The 17,923-nt window shown below is 38.8% G+C and overlaps 1 protein-coding gene across 1 annotated transcript in view; it reads right to left on the bottom strand.

Annotated features, from left to right (window-relative positions):
* ATP11A (ATPase, class VI, type 11A) overlaps positions 1–16,913 on the bottom strand; it is a gene marked incomplete at its 5' end in the record, with an annotated part of 55,462 nt that extends 38,549 nt beyond the window's left edge. The window contains 4 exons of the mRNA XM_008939206.1: positions 1,435–1,542; positions 4,609–4,689; positions 5,784–5,873; positions 16,791–16,913. Of these exons, the coding sequence (XP_008937454.1) occupies positions 1,435–1,542; positions 4,609–4,689; positions 5,784–5,873; positions 16,791–16,913 (402 nt within the window). The remainder of the gene's footprint in view (positions 1–1,434; positions 1,543–4,608; positions 4,690–5,783; positions 5,874–16,790) is intronic.
* Between the last annotated feature and the right edge of the window lie 1,010 nt (positions 16,914–17,923).

Raw genomic sequence — 17,923 nt, 5'->3', positions numbered from 1 at the left:
AAGTCACCCTGCAAGCCAGAGGCAATCTATAATACAACAGCCTATTAAAACATAAGTTAATAATCTAAACAATCTGCAAAAGAGAAAAGGCAGGAATAAGAAAACAAAACCAAAGCAAACAAAAAAATCCCAAACAAACCCCCAACCACTTAAATTATTAAATTATTGAGCTATTAAACAGTCATCATATAGTAGGGCTTTAGGTGGCCCTACTTGAGCAGGGGGGTTGGACCAGATGATCTTCCAAAAGATGCCTGCCAAGCTCAACCAGCTTGAAAAAAAGACTGTGAAAACCACATCTTATCTTTTAGCAATTCTCTTTTCCCTTTCTTGAAACAAATATCCACAGGCCATAGGTGCAGAAGGGTCCACCTTTATATAATCTAGTCTCTTCTTGTGTAATACAGGTCAGAGAACTTTACCCATTTACCCATACACACAGATACACCTTTTCATGCAAATATTTCCTATGCCTGCCTCTCCTATAAATTAACTATTCAAAACACAATCTCTGAAAGGCAAAGAATAGGGGAGAAATGGAGATGTGAGCACTAGAATAATTAATGGAATACAAATTCCAGTTACATAGTGCTTTATTATTTTTTATTTGGTGTATTTAACTATTCAGAGTTGCACACATGGAATACTCAACGTGTGGTATCTTATTATTTTTAATACCAGGAAGCCCTAGGCAGAAGTTATCACACTCAAAGGGAAGGTCACAGCAAAAAGGCTGTGAACACTGTAGAGAGATTTATGCCCAAACAAGGCAGAGGGCAGAGCAGAAAAAGATACCTTTACCAAAGATATTAGAAAGAAGGACATTCCAAACACATATCAGCTCTGCTGAGTTCTAAAGGCAATAACGATGGCAAGTTAATCTGCTTCCCCTCCACCCAAGAAAAAGCAGCAGCAGAAATTATCTTCTGAAAATAACCTTCAAAATAACCACAAAGGGAATGTAGGAGCATTCAGAAGGCCAATGAAGAGGCTGTGATTTGATGGGTAATGAAGAAAGTATTCTGAAAGTGGTTTATATATGTGTGTGTGTATATATATGTTGTGTTTATATATAGGACTAATTGCTTGTGTTGACTATCAGAATCAGGCTTAAATAAATGATGAATATAACCACAGAGGACCAAAAATGGAGAAAAAGAGACAAATAATGGGTGAAATTCCAAGTTGAAAAATGGAAAACAAAAGGAACAGCCATGAGAGGATTTAACAAAGCAACAATAAAAAAGACACATGCTTAGCTTATAAAAATACTTCATTCATAGGCATTACATTATTAATTAGCATGCTGTAGGTCTAATCTACATTAAATGTAATAAATGTTACACTGGCACACTACATTTCTACATCATTTATTTTACAAGAAGTGTGAAGTAAAGCCTGACTCCCAAAAGCTGTGAAGTCTGAGTTACTTACTCTGAGTTTTCGGCTTTGCTTCCTGACGAGCTTGCCGTGCTGGATGAAGTGCACAGGGCACTGGTTCATGGCATTGTCAGCTTTGTGGCGAAGCCAATCTTCATAGCCCTAGGGAACAGGGACATGCAATGAGGCAGGGATGCACATTTGGCTGTAGAGCCAGAACATCTCTAGCTTGCAACAGAAATGAAGGACTGATCCTTGATCATGATCAAGAATAAAAAGGAAAATATTCTCGCTGGAACACAAATTATGATCCATGTCAGTAATACATCATGTTGGACATATATAAAAAAGAGCATTCACAATTACAATTAATCAACAAAATCCTATATTTTAATGCAGACATTTTGATGAATAGGGATGTTTACAATGTGTGAGAACAATTTCTGGTGTTTAAGTGACCATCTCTTGCTCACACACTGACTCTCAAGTGCAAAGTAGTTATAAAAGCAGTTGCTGAGAAGGTAAGTGTGTAGAAAATGTATTTTGGAAGACTGGGACTCTATACTGAAAGATAATAAAGTGATGACACGACTGAAGCTTATCGTATTTCCCAATGGTCATTCAAAGATGTCAAACTTTTGAACCCCATACATGATTTATATAGTCCTCAAGAATTTTGTTTCAAGAGACTTTGCTGAGTAACCTACTCTGATTGCTCAGTTCTCCTATGCATTTGTATTTTATACAGAGTAGAGGACAGGGAATCTGCAGCTTCCCATTCAAAAACTCCTACCATTGGATAAAAATTGGGACTGACAAAGATACAAGTGGTTAAGAGATGGAAAATACCACTTGTATTCCACAACATTTTTACATGTAACTCTTGAATAGATCTGAAAAAGTGTAGAACAGAAGTACCACCACCTTGGATGCTCTCAGAGATAACCTGGGAACTCACAAAGTCTTTATAACTTCACTGTAATAAACTTCCTAGGGGCTTGTACAGCTCTTCAAGCAGGTCCCAAACCCTACACCAGTTGCAGAGACTCAAAGAGATAGAACTGCAGTACTGGGCACAGCATGTCATAGCCCAGGCTTTGGCAGGTCACTACTAAACTACAGTAAGACTCCAAGTACAACATTTTCAGTCTTCATAGAGTGAGAAAGCCACACCTAAAATACTAACTACTGCACGTGTCAACTTTTGCTCATCATCAAGAGCTGAATCCTGCTACAAAATACACTCAATCATGTGTGGCTAGGACTGCAGAGAAACAGCAACACTGCTCCTCAGCATTCCTTTGAAAGCCAGTGAAGGAGAAGTCTGGATTTAGCATCCAGACTGTGAAGGGAATCAGTTACCCTGTCCAGGGACCATCAAAGTTACCCTCTGCTCTGGGGCTGCCTGGGATGAAATCATCTTTCTCCACAGCAGCCCACGTGGTGCTGTGTTTTGTACTTGAGGCTAAATCAAACAGTGCTGGTTACAGCCCAGTGTTTTGGCTGGTGCTTGCACAGCACCAAGGCTCTCTCTGCAACCCTCTCTCCTACACCAAAATAAAGGGCAAGTAGGCTGGGAGGGGACACTGCCTGGCCAGGAGACCCAAACTGACCAAGGGGATATTCCACACTATATGTTGTTGTGCTCAGCAAGAAAAGCTGAGGGGAAAGCAGGCTGAAGAAGGCTGTTTGTGCTGATGGGCCCTCCTAAGGCAGCGTTACCTGTGCTGAGGTCCTGCTTTCCAGGCAGTGGCTGGACTTCTGCCTGATGATGGGCAGTAGTGAATGAATTCTGTATTTTGCTTGGCTTGTGTGGTAGCTGCTGCTTCCTCTATCAAAGTGCCACTAATATGACACATGAGTCTTGCCACCTTCACCTCAGATAAGGGAGTGAGAGTTTGGGTGGGTGTTTGGCTGCTGACCAGCATCAACCCACCACACTCATTTTTTTTTAGCCACTGTTCAAATCACCACAGTCCACCACAGGTACATAAGAAATACAGATAGGCCCCTCTAAGTTTTGAGCTAAAATGAGGAGCACTCTGACCCAGAAACTTTCTTGATGTTCAACCAACTCAAGGGATTTTTTTTCCCCCAAAGACAGAACATTTTTTTGAAGCATAACATAAGAGATCTTTCTTATGCCAGTGAAGTGCTAATTCCTTCAAGTGGCCCAGCAAAAGATGCTGTATGTTGAGCTGCTTTTCCTTTCACATTCCCATCCCCTTCACTGAAATGAAGGAAAGAAACAGCTGATATCTGGACCCAGAGACACAGTGAAGCCTGAACCATGACAGGGAACTCACTGTGCCACTGAGCTCTACATTGATGGTTATCCTACAGGAGCAATTATCATTAAATTGGCTTGGAAGGAAAAAGCCAAACACATAACAGAGCCCCTGTAAAGACTATTATTTCTGACTATTACTTTAGGAGTCCAGATTTTTAGGAAGTACTCTGTGGCTATGCTGAGATGGTGCAGTAAATGCAGAAGAGTGTTGTAAGCACTGAATGCAAAGTACTGCTTATAAACTCACTTGCTAGCTCAAACCTAGTAACATGTTTGATGAATTAACTTTGAACTAGCAAGGTTTATGCCAGATCAGATATCCTCTGCCCTCCTGCAGCTGGCCTGAGAGTCACAAAGCCAAGAAATACAGCTCTGGCTAAACCAACAGAAAGGCAAGCATGAGGTCATTCCCAATTGAGACCAAATCTGTAATATCTGAGCCTCTGATAACAAGCAGATCTGATGAAAATATCCCCATATGAATGAAAACATTCTGTATTCATCTGAGATTCCACTGAGATCTCATCTACACTGAAGGGCTCCTGCCAAGTGGAGCACTGCAGTGTTCAGGTAGCAGGTGAAAAACCCTCTTAATCTTGTTTTGTAGACAGCTATTGAGAAACTATATAACATATGTCAAGCAGTGCTGAGCTAGCACAAGAATGTAAATGATTCCTTAGAACACAAGGACATCAAAATCCTAAAATAAGTCAGAAGCTTGTGTTGAATTAGTGAGCCATCATCATGCAGCAACCAATTCCACATAAACTACAGGAACAAAAATGGAATTACTCTGTCAAAAGCCACTCCAATCCTTCTTTAGGCATTGCTCTAAGAGTCTAACACAAAAAGGCAGGGGAAACTTATTAATTTTGCATCTCAGTTTTATTCATTAAACAATGTTATTCATTTAGTCTTATTTTTTCTCACTAAATTACCTGTTTGATGGCTGTTACGGTGATGACAAATAAAAGTGGAAGTCCACTTGTGACTGGACTAGTAGGGGTATCAATAATTAACTGCAACAAAAGGAACAAACATTTCCTGGTTATATTTTTATGAATGCAAGCAGGTTTTTAAGCAAGATGCTTCAAGTAATCATTTTGCCAATATGTTATAAGAAACTTTAATTAAAAAGAACAGTAATGAAATAGTACTTTAAGAACATACAGCATACCAACAAAATGTGTAAAAGAACTTTATGCTATAATAAGATATAATACTATATTTAGGTCACGTTCACATTCAGATGTTAATCCCTAGTAAAAATATTTGCTTGCAAGGGTTTAAGCAAGTACCAGACTGGAAAGCTGCAGCTTTGGAGAAATAATTACTGAGCAGCATTAGTAATTAGCATGGGGCTGTTTTCACATGTTATATAATACAGCTGTTCTCAGGCATGCAAGGAATAAATCCTGAAATACTGAGCTGTGGCTTCTGCAGTTATAAGCAGAAGAGGGAGAGTTCAGAAAGGGAGTTCACATCATAAGAAACCCTAAATTGTCCTGGGAATCTGTAGAGTTCTTCTTTAGACACAACCTGGTGTGAAAAGTAACACAGCTTTTCACTTCACATAGTAAGATTTTAATTGTTTAACACATTTAAGTAATTGTGAAAGCTTCTATGTGTTTTTATTCTGCAAACAGCAAATTAGTTATCTGAGACAATAATTACAAACCCAAATATTTAAGGAGCACCCTAAGCAAGCACTGTATAAATATCTATATTTTGGCTTCTTTACATTTTAATGTAAATGCAGTTAGAAAATATCTGCCAAGGCATCATTCTGTTAACTAACAAAAGCTTCTCATCCACATGATTTATAACAATGGCTTTCCTGAACTGGATGTTTGGTTTTTTACAAAATAAAAATTACAAAATACACTCATTCTTTTCAACTTTATCAAGAGCTATCTTGCCATCAAACTACTGATGGTGTCTCTTTAGCTTAGATTCACAATGTGGAAGTTAAATAAAACACCTTTTGTCACATCAGCAGTGTAAAAGCTTGTCAAGGCTCGATGACCATTTACTCCCTCAGACATTGAAAATAGTACTTCCTTTAAAACCTTTGTAAAGTCCAGAAATTTACTGCAAAATGGGGATAGCTTACCTGAACAAGGAAAATGATGAGAAAATAGAAGTTAGCTATTCTTCTGAACTGCTCAAACAAATTTTTCGGTACAAAGTTCCAAAATGTGTACTGGAAACAAACCCACAGAATATAAGTGTTTGTGACAGAAATATTACTGTATCATATGTTCTAATAATCAAAATAATTCATAATTCACAATTCAGGATTGAATCAAAAAAGAAGCAAGAGCATTTTTGTTACTTTGGTTAATAATTTGCTGAAAGGGGATCTTACATTTGCAGTCATCTCTTCTTGGAATCATCAATATTCTGACCTGTGATAACCTTGGTACTAAGGAATGAAATAATTTTGAGTAGCAATAACTCTCATTCAGAGATTTAGTTAAGAACAGTTTATTTAAAACCATTAATGGATTTTAAAAACAGGCTGGTCACTTCAAACAGCATTTTTAAATCACTTGCATTTTGAATGCATGGCTTGAGGAGGGATGTGGCGCTTGAGTTAACACTGCAGTCATAGCCAGTTGACCAAATAGAAGTTGTCAGCCCTTTTCCACTCCTTGGCCTGGACAAAAACACGCTCCTCAAATTATAGTGGTGAGTAAATGGCTGCATATTTCTCTACTGATCTTAAAAATGATCCTAAGTTTAATGAAATTACATAAGAAACGGAATGTAAAAGTGCGACCAGAAAATGCAAAAACTTCAATGGAAAATAAGTCCTATAAAAGTGAGAAAAGACCCAGTCTAGCCCCCTCCCCTGCCCTGCAGCAGGTTAAAACATGCTCTTTTAAAACAGCTTGCTCTCTAGCTCAAAAAAAAAGTACAAGGATTGCTTATTGAAACTCATGTAAAACTATCAGCTAAGACTGTGTGAAAAATTGCTCGAGAAAACTAACACAGTATCAACTTATTATCCAAATTATCATTTAACATACTAAAACAAAATAACAAGCCCAACGTAACTTTTATTTCAAAGGAGATGAGCTAAGAAGCTTCTCCTAATTAACTCTGCTCCACACATGCCTTGTCTCTTCCTGGCAGATTGCACTGATACTTGCTGACACACAGATGATGCCATGAGTTATGTCTTTTGAATTTGGCCCCAAGTGTGAAGACAGCAAAATGCCTCTATTACATCTGCAGACAAAAATGATCCCAAATAAACATGTCTCTGTTGTACCTGAATTCCCTTTATGCAGAGCAGCCTCTGAACTTGCCAGGGATTAAAGCCTGTACATGAGGAGGGTGGAGGAATGAAAAGTTTTTTCTATCATGTTCCCAAAATCAGTTTCTATTCTAAATATGCCCTAAATAAACACTCATCCTGCTTAAGAGTCACCTCAATATTAAGTCACAGTGAGCAAACCAGAGCTCAGGCAGGCATACGTGCAGCAGCTGGAAAATGAAGTGCTCTCATCTTGCCATCAGAATGCTTTTCACCCGACTGGAATGCTGCTTGCACTGCCCACTGCCCAGCTACTCACCCTGCAATTTCACAACACAACTGGTTAGACTTGCACAACAGCCCCAATCATTCAAAGCTGCTGTTGTGATACAGATTCTGTTATGACAATACTTCTACAGTCCATCATTAGCTTTGATTATCACACAAATTATCTGTGTTTTCGAATCTTATGCGTTTTTTTTAAATAAGTCTCTGCCTGCTGAAGGAAAAATGAATAAAGGTTTCAGTGATAAATCTTTTTACATCTTTCTGTTTAGCTCTTTTGACAGAGCAAGTGTTTTTTTTTTCCACAGTAAAGGGTTCTTTGACTGTTAAAGGTGACTTATACAAGCTCCTCAAATGACCATTCATAAAATAAACCCATAATCTCTTTAGCAATAACTTCCTATTTAAATCTCCTAGAGGGTTATTTGATTAAATATGTGGCACCAGCACACTGCTGTCAGATTAGGTATTAAAAACACTTGATTGAGGAAGTCAAGTAAATTAGTTAAAACAACAATGTATACAAAGGCTGAATGTTCATCTTCACCCTCAGTGTCTCATCCTCCTCATCTGCCCACCCCAGTTCAGTGCTTTCATTATCAAGCAGTGATGCTTCCTGTGGCTCCACCTTTTGTCAGCAGCTCTACCACCTGAATAAAGGTGAATAACCAGGGAGCAGATCATTTTTAATGTCTGAGAGATGTTACTTAAAATAGATGCTACTTTAATACACAGAACCTCTTAAAACTTTATTTCAATCAACCTGACTGACTTCTAGCATCTTATTACACTCCGTTTCAGACAGAAAATACATCTTTATTCTGCCTATTCTTCTTCAAAGAAGAAGCAACAATTTTTGAAGGAATTTAGGCAAGACAGAACAACCACTAAGATATCTGGACAGACCTCCCCCTCTCCCAGCCATCAGTAGCTCAGAGCAGTAGCTACAAACTGATGGCTCATGTTTAACCATCATCATCCCTCCCAGGAGCAACAACAGAGTGGCTGCCACTCAGAACAAGATATATCTCATGACTGCATTCACAGCAGTTTCTCTACTCTAGTTAGGCAGGAACAAAATAAAAATCTTTGAAGAAAAGACATTAAAAATGAAGACATTAAATGCAGGAGATGGCTGTGCCCAGACAGGGAATTAACACCATCTCTCTTCTTCGTAAACCCTGAAAAGGAGTTTATGTATATTTAACTACCTTTTTTCTCTATAAATCACCTGAAGGGAAGAAGAGCATCCAAATAGTTATGCACTTGAAGCTTTTAAGCTGGGGAAGGCTTAACCCATCTTTTTCCAATTGCAGTAAAAGATTTCAAAGGCCAGAGTACACACGTGCCTGTTGCATACAGAGTTAATATGTCAAGCAGCACATAGCAGAGTTACAAATGCATCCAAGAGATGAACATATTGTGTGAACAGATGCATTTGAAGCACTGTAGAAAAAAAAAATAAATCTAAAATCAGTCTGTCTGCATTTGAAGCACTGTAGAAAAAAAAAAATCTAAAATCAGTCTGTCCGGAGTCCAAACAGCAGAATTCAAGTAGATTTTGTTCCCATTTATAAACACAGTAGCACCTGCAGTGCTGGTGTGTTTCTGTAATCATGTGCTTGGGCTACTTAGGCACATCTCTGCAGTATTCCCACTCATGTCCCTCATCCATCTCACCAAATTCTTGCATCCTCTTTGCTATGTCATGTTGTTGCTTCCAGCTCCAACACTTTGTTGTTCGAGCTAGTCCCACGAACCCAAAAAATTCAAAACAAGGTCTTCTTAGTGGTTTCATTTTTTTAACCACTGTATTTTGACCTTTTCAGTTGATATCTGTCGGCCAGAATTTTGACTCACAATTCAAGCTTCTCTTTCCATCCTAAGGGGCAGATATGTCCTTAAGTAAAAAGAATTTCTCAAGTAATCACTTGACATCAGAAGCTAGGGCTGTAAGAAAAAAACACTCCTATTGCACTGCTGAGTTCTGTCAACACCTCAGGTTGTTCCAGCTTATTTAAGCACTTACCATCTCTCTTCTAACCTGCTCTGATTTCACTCCTTTCCCTGAACATTTTTGACTCTTTCCTGTAAATGCTTAAAACTCTTCTGGCAAAAATATCAACTATGTTGCTTGAGTCCTGGTTTGTAGACACCTTGCTAGGCTGATTCTCATCCCTTTGCAAAATACAATCCCTCTGGAGGATAATAAATTCAGAGAACAACACATAAAAGCTAAAAAATAACCTTGCAGTCACTAAGTTTTTTTAATGCTTTTCTTTTAACAAGATACATACACAAAACTTGAGCATGTCCCTAGTGACTTCAGTGTTTTTAATAGACAGATTTTTGTAGTACCTATCAATTACCAAGAGAAAACATATTCTTAAAGCTGCCAGCTTAACAACTGGACTGTAGCTGTGAGTGTACAGGTTTATATGTAGTCATAATATGCTAATATTATTAATATGCTATTAAAACAACCTAGGTATGACATATTACATGCATAGAGTTATCCTCCTTCAACAGAATAGCTGAGAATGGTCTAATCAAAAGTTTGACAGTTTCTTTAAAATTGTTATTTATTGAAATATTACTTTTTTTTAACAGGTTTATATGTAGTCATAATATGCTAATATTATTAATATGCTATTAAAACAACCTAGGTATTACATATTACATGCATAGAGTTATCCTCCTTCAACAGAATAGCTGAGAATGGTCTAATCAAAGGTTTGACAGTTTCTTTAAAATTATTTATTGAAATATTACTTTTTTTAAAGTTTGTCTAACTATTAGAGAACTGGCAGAGAAATCTACAGCAAAGGGTGTGAAAAAAGGAAATCAATAATTGGCTGAAACCCTAAGAACTAAGCCAGGGGTATGGCTCATCTATCTCATGTGACTTGCTCATAACCACATAGGAAGTTTGTAGCAGAACTAATTTATGTTCTTTGATGTATTAAATCAGTTTCAACTTTAACTTCAAGCAAAAAACCTTCAGATGTCTATGCTTACCTATAATTCAAAATTGGAATAGTAATAATTAAATTCTTTATTCATTATTCTTTATGCACTTTACAATGTTTAGAACAATTGTATGTTTCTATATTCAAGTTTAACTACATTTTATTAAAAGTATTAACATGCATGCAGGGATTTTGCATGTGACTAAGAGTGACCTGTAAAGTCCCAGAGTGCAGAAGTGAAACTTATTTGGGGAAATGAGTACAAACAGTGCCTAGGTATTTAAATGAACAAGAATACTTATTTTGGTTCCTTAAAAAGAGCTGCTGGTAAACCAGGATTTTACTACAAAAGAAAACAGCTTATCTTTAGTAGTCCTTGTTCAGCAGCTCTCAAAATTATCAAACAGGGGCTATACCTCCAGGAATGACTCTGGGAAAGGTATCTCCCAGCATCTGGAAGATTATCCAATTACAAATTGAAAAACAACCAACCAAAAAAAACCCCAAACACTTGCAGCAAGGATGACTGACTAAAGACAGAAGTCACAGAAAGCATTAGGAAAAAAGAAGAAAGCCTGAGAGTGAGCAGGCTTCGTTTTCTCCTGTGTCTTGTGAGAATTACACCTGCCCTCCCTGGTGGCAGGTTTGGACCTGCTTGCTTTCCCTTTTGTCCACTTCTCTCCCTCTACACGTAGCCCCTCCACTGACTTAACCTCAAGGCTCTGCTGGGGGCAGTGCCAGCAGAGGCCAGGAGATGGCTGTTAATCCTGGGCAGAGGATGCTGGATGGCATCTCCTGGGAACACAAGTGAGCCTGAAGAGAGCCTTTACTCTGGAAATCCCACCCCAAGCAGGATCATCAAGAGCTAACAGCTCTCCCCTGCTCTCTCGAGGCACTGGCAGTTGTCCACAGAAGGAAATTGTATTATTGTGCCTGATAACTGCCTGCTCCTGCAGTCCCCTCCCATCATAGGTACTGCTGGCCCTGAGCTGGCACCAGACAGAGGCTGACTGCTGATTGAGCCCATTTACTCCTCTTCCTGCCAGCAGCTCCTGCCCCTTGGGCAGGGCTGGTCAAACTTGGCTATTTAACACTTGCAGCATTAGGCCTGACCTTGTGATTCAGCCAGCAAGGCTGGCACAAGTTGGGAGCTCCATGTTACAGCTGCTTTTAGAGCAGATCAGTGAGCCCACGTTGGAAGGCACACACAACCCTGCCTGCACTGGTACCTGCCCCACAGCCATTTGTGTCTATCTGTCCCCTCTGCCCCCACATGCCATGTACACAAATATTTATCAGCTCACAAACCTACGACCATGCTAGTTCCTACTGTGGGCTTTGGATGCTTTTTTGACTTTCAAATGCTGTTGTCTTAGGGCTGTGTTTGAACTCTTCATCTTGCATCTGCCACATCATGGCCCTTGAGAGGCCAGACAAATCCTTTCAGTTATGAAGCTTGGAGAGCTGTGGGACAGCCTAAATCTCTTCTGGATTCCAAGTAGCTCATCTTGGTGAAGGCATTTTAATACTTCCTTAAGCTTCAATATTAACATCTCTCCTAAATGTGCCAACAAAGTGAGAAATCAGAGGCCCCTTCCCAGTTTTTGTGGTTTTATGACACCAAGAGCTGGTGCTGCAGGGCAGAGGTATAGCACAGGGCATAAATGTCTGTTGGAAGAACAGAACATTGCAACAAAATCCACTGAAATGTCAGAACTGCTTAAGTTTATTTAATTATCAGTCACTGCAATTGAGATGACTCACAATTAATCAGATTAGCACTGAAGGTAGCTAAGGTTTCCCCTGCAATTTGTAGGATTCTCAACAGGCAGCATTGTTTTAGGCTATTCTCATACAAATCAATGATTGAATCAGTATTTGATGAGAAGTCCCAAGGAAACGTGCAGACAACAGAAGATAATATTTGGAAAACAGAATCAGGAACACTTCTGGTCTATGAATAGAATTGTGCAGCATTTCAAAGCAGGAGCTAAGGGTACTCTTTTCCCATATAAATTCACCTTATTGCTTCTTTATAGGAAGCACAGGAAATAAAGCCACAGTAAAGTCAGCATTTCATCATTTCATTAGTTAATTTGAATGAAATCTCTGCACTTTAGGGCAAATTCTTTATGTAAGAGTTCTGCATCCACTGTAGATTCAATCTTGCACTTCACTTGATTCATATCCTGTTATTCTTCAAATCATCTTCTGGGAGCTTAGGTCCCACTGCTCCCAGTGATAGTGTGACCCAGGCACAAGTGTTTCCTGTAGCTGTAAGAATTTCTCTTTATGAAACTCTGAGAGTAGAAGTTTGCAGCTAGACAGGCTCATCAAGGTAAAAAAATATGTATTGATTACCCACAGACTGAAAATAAGAATGAAAGACTGAGTCTCTCTAACTCAGCCTTCTCTGTGGGTGGTATAGAAAAACCAGTGAGTGCTCCTGCAGAACATCCCTGGGGTCTGTAAGCTTCTCAGCTGTCTCTGTCCCACCAGGAAGTCTCTGATCTCACACTCAGACTATTCCTGTCCTGGCATCTCTCACATTTTTGGTCCTTTGTGGTTCATTCTTTAGGTTTTCTGTTAAAAGCAGGAAGCAGCTGTAATGAAGCATGTTCTCACAAAACTCCAGACTGCTGCCTCAAAAAAAGATTTTATTTTCTTTATGAATTTCCTCTCTATCCAAGAGAAAAATATAGAGATTAAACTAGTCTTCAGTTCATTGATTCTGCTAGAACAGGAGATGCAAATCCCTACTTAGTCTACAAATGGATGAGCTCCTTGAAGCACAGCAGTTCTATAAAGTTATCAGAGTAATGTCAGGAAAAGGAATCTGAATGTTAGAAATTATTAACAAATTAACACAAAACTAAGCCAATCATTATGCCACTGTATAAATCCATAGTTTGCCTGTATCTTAAATGCTTTGTGGATTTCTTCATCTTAAAAACCCTACTTCTAGCTTGGGAAAAGGTAGAGGCCAAATCTGAGCAAAGGTATGAACTAGCTTCCATAAGCAATTACTGAACAGACCATGGTTGTTCAGCCTGGAAAGGAATATGGTGGAGGATAATTAACAAAACAAAGATAAACAGGGTGTAACAGTTGTTCTCAGATGCAAGGACCTCAAACCTGAATTGAAATTAGCAGGTAGGGCTTTCAATACAAGGGTTCATAGTCTCTTCTGGCAAAGATTTCTACAGTTTAATGGTTTCTTAACTACGTATTGCTAAAATTTACATGGGCTCAATAAGTATTGAGGAAATTCAGAGGAGAAACCCACTGAAGGCTTGTTCAATACAGAATCATAACTTTTGGCTCAAACACATTCATGTACTACCCAGGGACAGACACTCTGCTCAGCACACTGATGGGGATACTCCCAGCACAAAAACAATGCTTGGACCTTAAAGTTTCATTAGAAAACATTATTTTGTAATTCATTAGTCTTTAAAAAACCTAACAAAGAAAACACAGCAAACTTTTTATACTGTTTTAGAAGGGAAAATTTGTTTCCCACCAAGATCTGTTAACTGTTTGTCAGGGTTTAGGGCCAGGGCCATCCATTAGATCTGTAACAGACAAATTTTTAACCCCTCTCCCTTCCCAAAGGGAAAAAGGCAATAAGGGAGAAAGATTTATGGATTAGAAAAGAAAACTATGCTACTGCTGCATAGTTTAGTTTACTTTTTTTGACACAGCAGTTCTACTAATCAGTAAATTTCAAAAAATGTGCATAATTTTTAAATGGAAAAAGGAAACAAATTCCCTGCCAACTCAATTACTTTTTCTACTAATTTCAAACACTAGGATTTTCTATCAGCTGATATTTTGCAATGCTGAATTTATCATGTGACAGTGATGCCACCAAGGGCACACAACAGCTACTTTGAAGGCTAACATCCAAAGCACCTGAAGGGTGTCAAAGTTCCACCTTATGAAGGTCACTACCTTCAGAACATAAGCACACTGTCCACCCCATCCAAAGGGCTAAACTTCTGCCTTTTATTATTTCAACACAGCCTTTTTGTAATGTATCATGTTAATTGAATCATGATTTTAACATCAAATCAAAAGAGCATTTTTTTGTCTGGCCAAGGTTTGTCTAGATACCATTTTTCCCAGCCAGGAATTTGTCATTATGCAGACAGAACATAAACCACATCCCTCAGTGACACTGCAATATACAGGAAATATCCCTCTGTGCTGCAATCAAATTATTATCTTGCTGACACCAGGAATCTCTGGTGAAGCACAGTAAACTTTACTTGTGGAAGGAAATAACACAAACCTTAGAACTTTCTAAGTTATTTCAAGCTGCAGTCTTTTTCATGGCTTTATGGCAGGACCTCTGTTAGTACAGCAGCATATGAGTCTAATTGATGAGGCTTCCTCATGGTTTTAAACTGAATTTCTAAATGGGTAGTTTATTTTAAATTGGTAGAAACTATACTTGGAAGTTCTGAGTTCATCATCCTTGAAGAACAATCATATAGTTTCTTATGCAAGCATTAAAGACCTATAAAAAGCACAGCTGAAAGTTCCTGTCTGTCTTACTGATGAAAGACACAGGCAGCCTCCTTCATGGCTGAGGAAATGTTACACAGCATGCTTGGAGCAGCTCTGACTCAAACAGTTATGATTTCCCATCTTCATTTTGGGCATTTGAGCACTCCTCAGGAAGCTTATGTCTGTGTTTCAGTGGTGCAAGGTGCCCCTCCAGAGGGTCCATCTGGGAGCAAGTGACAATTCCCACTTATTCCCACTGATAATGTTTTGTTTATGGAAAATATTTACAGAGAATTCAGAAGTCAGGAGTTTCACATTTAAAACACTTAACTGAACATGCTTTACATCCAAATGCAAACATAGTGAAGTCTTTCCTGAACTAGTTGAAAACATACATTTACTAATTGCTGGCAGGAATCCTGATTTCAATTGAGCTTTAAATCATACTTAAGAATTTCACTCCACAAAGCATGCTAACTTGACACTTCTGCTCATTTCAGCACCACAAAAAGATGTCAAATATCTTAGAGTTGAGTATGATGTTTGTATTTCACAAAAGCATGAGCTTCAATGGGTATGGGCTTATTTACATATGTCCCAGATGAGATAAATGAGATGAAATAAGAACAAAAGTGTCACAGGAGTAGAAAGATTTGAAGAGTAGATACATTTTTATTAAGTAATCCAAAAGGCAATACAAATTAACATGCAGAGCACAGGATTTCTCACTGCACTAGCTTGACTGTATTTCATCTGGATCATTTACTGCATCACCTTTCAAACCTTCTATGTAATTGAAGATGCCTAAATGCTATGCTATGCTGTTTGATATTATACTATGTTTGAATGAAGTACAGAAAGAAGGTAGTAAAAACAGTAGCAAAGGTAGTAAAATATAAAATTTCACATACAAAATGAGACAGTTTGAGAAAAGTGTGGGTTTTATTACAGCTTTGCCATTATATTAATGGATGGCAAGTGTTCTGATCCATGAAGGTAAGCACTCAGTTCTTGAGAACACAATGCTACTCCAGATCTTAAAATGAGTCTATGATCTGAGCCATGGCTCAAAAAGAGCTATTCTTCTGAATTCATCATTTCACAATTGAAGGTGTGTGGCTCTTGAAGACTGAAAGCACATTAAAACCTTGAAGTTCTTGGGCTGTCAGCCATACAATAAGCTGTAAACGTTCAGTTTTCCATGCCATTGCAGTACAAACCTTTGGCTAAAGCAAATCACGTGGAGTACCAATATTCCAGCTGCTCCCAGAAAGATGCTGAAACTTATAAAAGATTTTTTTAGTTATAGTGAGGGACAATTGGTAGCTTTCTAAAGGGCACAAATACCAAAAGTTTAAGAATGATTCACTTTTCCATGCTTAACAGCTCATTATTCCCAATTATTTTTGTCAGTAGGAGGTTTTGAAGGGAATGGCGTTACTATTGCAACGATAGCTTCATTTGTTGACCATGTCTTGATCATGTTATTTCTAGTACTTTGAGGTATTGCTTTAGGTTATAGAATCATAGAATCCTTTAGGTTGGAAGGGACCTCCAAGATCATCAAGTCCAACCATTGAGCCATTAGGGCTCTAAAGTCCTCTGCTAAAACAGATCAGAATCTGTCAGGGTTGGAAGGGACCACAAGGATCCCCCAGTTCCAACCCCTCTGCCATGAGCAGGGACACCTCCCACTAGATCAGGCTGCCCAGAGCCTCCTCCAGCCTGGCCTTAAAGACCCCCAGGGATGGGGCCTCTGTGTTTTCTTAGGAACATTTTTTTTTTACTCCTGGGTTGTCCCAAATGAAAATTGCTTTCTCACTCTGTGAAAAAGCACAGTATCAACTCTAAGGCTTTACTATGTCCTCTACTAAGCACTGAAAAAGTAATTCCATCCCTGTTCACGTTAGAGGCAACACAGAAATTAGATGTGGTGGAAGAAACCTGAGGTAGCTTCATTTTACCTCTGCCAGTTGTGCTAAAGGAACAAAATACAGCAAGTACAGGAGGAAAAGTCTTAGAGGAAATAACTGAAGACACAAAAAACACCTGAAGGTGGTTCATGTGAAAGAATGAAAGCAAGCACTGCTACCTTTGAGGAGACGATGCGGTTATCCGGGAACCTCTGGGGGATGTACGCCTCCGTGCCTGGGGGGGGCTCACGGTGCCCCACGTACACAGTCCGACTGTCCACCCAGTTCTCTTCTCCAGCACACTAGGGGGGAGAAACAGTCACCGTGTCACAAGCCACTTGGTGTTACTGCAGTGCAGTGAGTCACACAGGGGATGAACTCGTCGCGCACTCCCACCCGCCGGTGCCCGACCCCTACACCTCTGGCTGATCTCAAGGCTACCAGCACACAAAGAACTAAGTCTGTTGTCAAAATTCTGCCCAAATTACACTGTGCTTTCCTTTAAGGCAATAAAAAGGAATCCTTGAAGATTACTGTTGTGACTTTTCAGTTTTAAATCAGAAAGAAAAATGGCTTAAGATTTTCTCAGTTGAATTAGATGTTTAGTAAGTATAGATGTGGTTGCTGCTCATTTAACTACTGATAAAAATCAGCTGTAATTAAAGTGTTTATATAAAAGGACACCTATATATCACTTTTAAGACTAGCTAGCTATAACTTGTTATTTTATTTGCAAAGTGAAACCCTGTGTTCTCTGAAATACTAGTAATGATTCCTCAGCCATGAACAAGCTTAGGGACTCTCAGATTGCCAGGAAAAGACCTCAGCTTGTCAGCTCAGATCTCTTCCTCTTTACTTGCAGACACAGTTTTCATTAGGGGAAAAAAGTAGGTGAGCCAAAGTAAAATGTTCATATATCCACATCATGAAACCCCACCAATTTACAGCTTGTCCAAAATTGGCATTTCTATGCTCCCTACTCACTGTAAAAGAAAAAAAAACAAGTGGAAATCACTGTAGAAAAGTACTTGATTTCTTTTTAAACCCTTGGGTTACAGAATGCTCACTCCTCATTTGACAGTTTGACTAATTCCCCTCTACCATATGAGAAGTATTTCTCAGGTACAGACTACATTCCTGATACTTTGTCCTACAGAGAGAAGGCCAGGCATCAGCTCTTCTAACATTATCTCTAGGACAAGTTTGGAGTAATTAAAACATTTAAATATCTGTAATCAGTTCAAACTGCAAAATTCTGCTTTAGGTTGTAATGATGCATTTACATACACTTCTGCTAAGCATATTAGAAGAA

The sequence above is a fragment of the Merops nubicus genome, unplaced genomic scaffold (assembly GCF_000691845.1).
Source record: "Merops nubicus isolate BGI_N331 unplaced genomic scaffold, ASM69184v1 scaffold14714, whole genome shotgun sequence".
NCBI lineage: Eukaryota > Metazoa > Chordata > Aves > Coraciiformes > Meropidae > Merops > Merops nubicus.
This window is presented reverse-complemented; position numbering and strand designations above follow the sequence as displayed.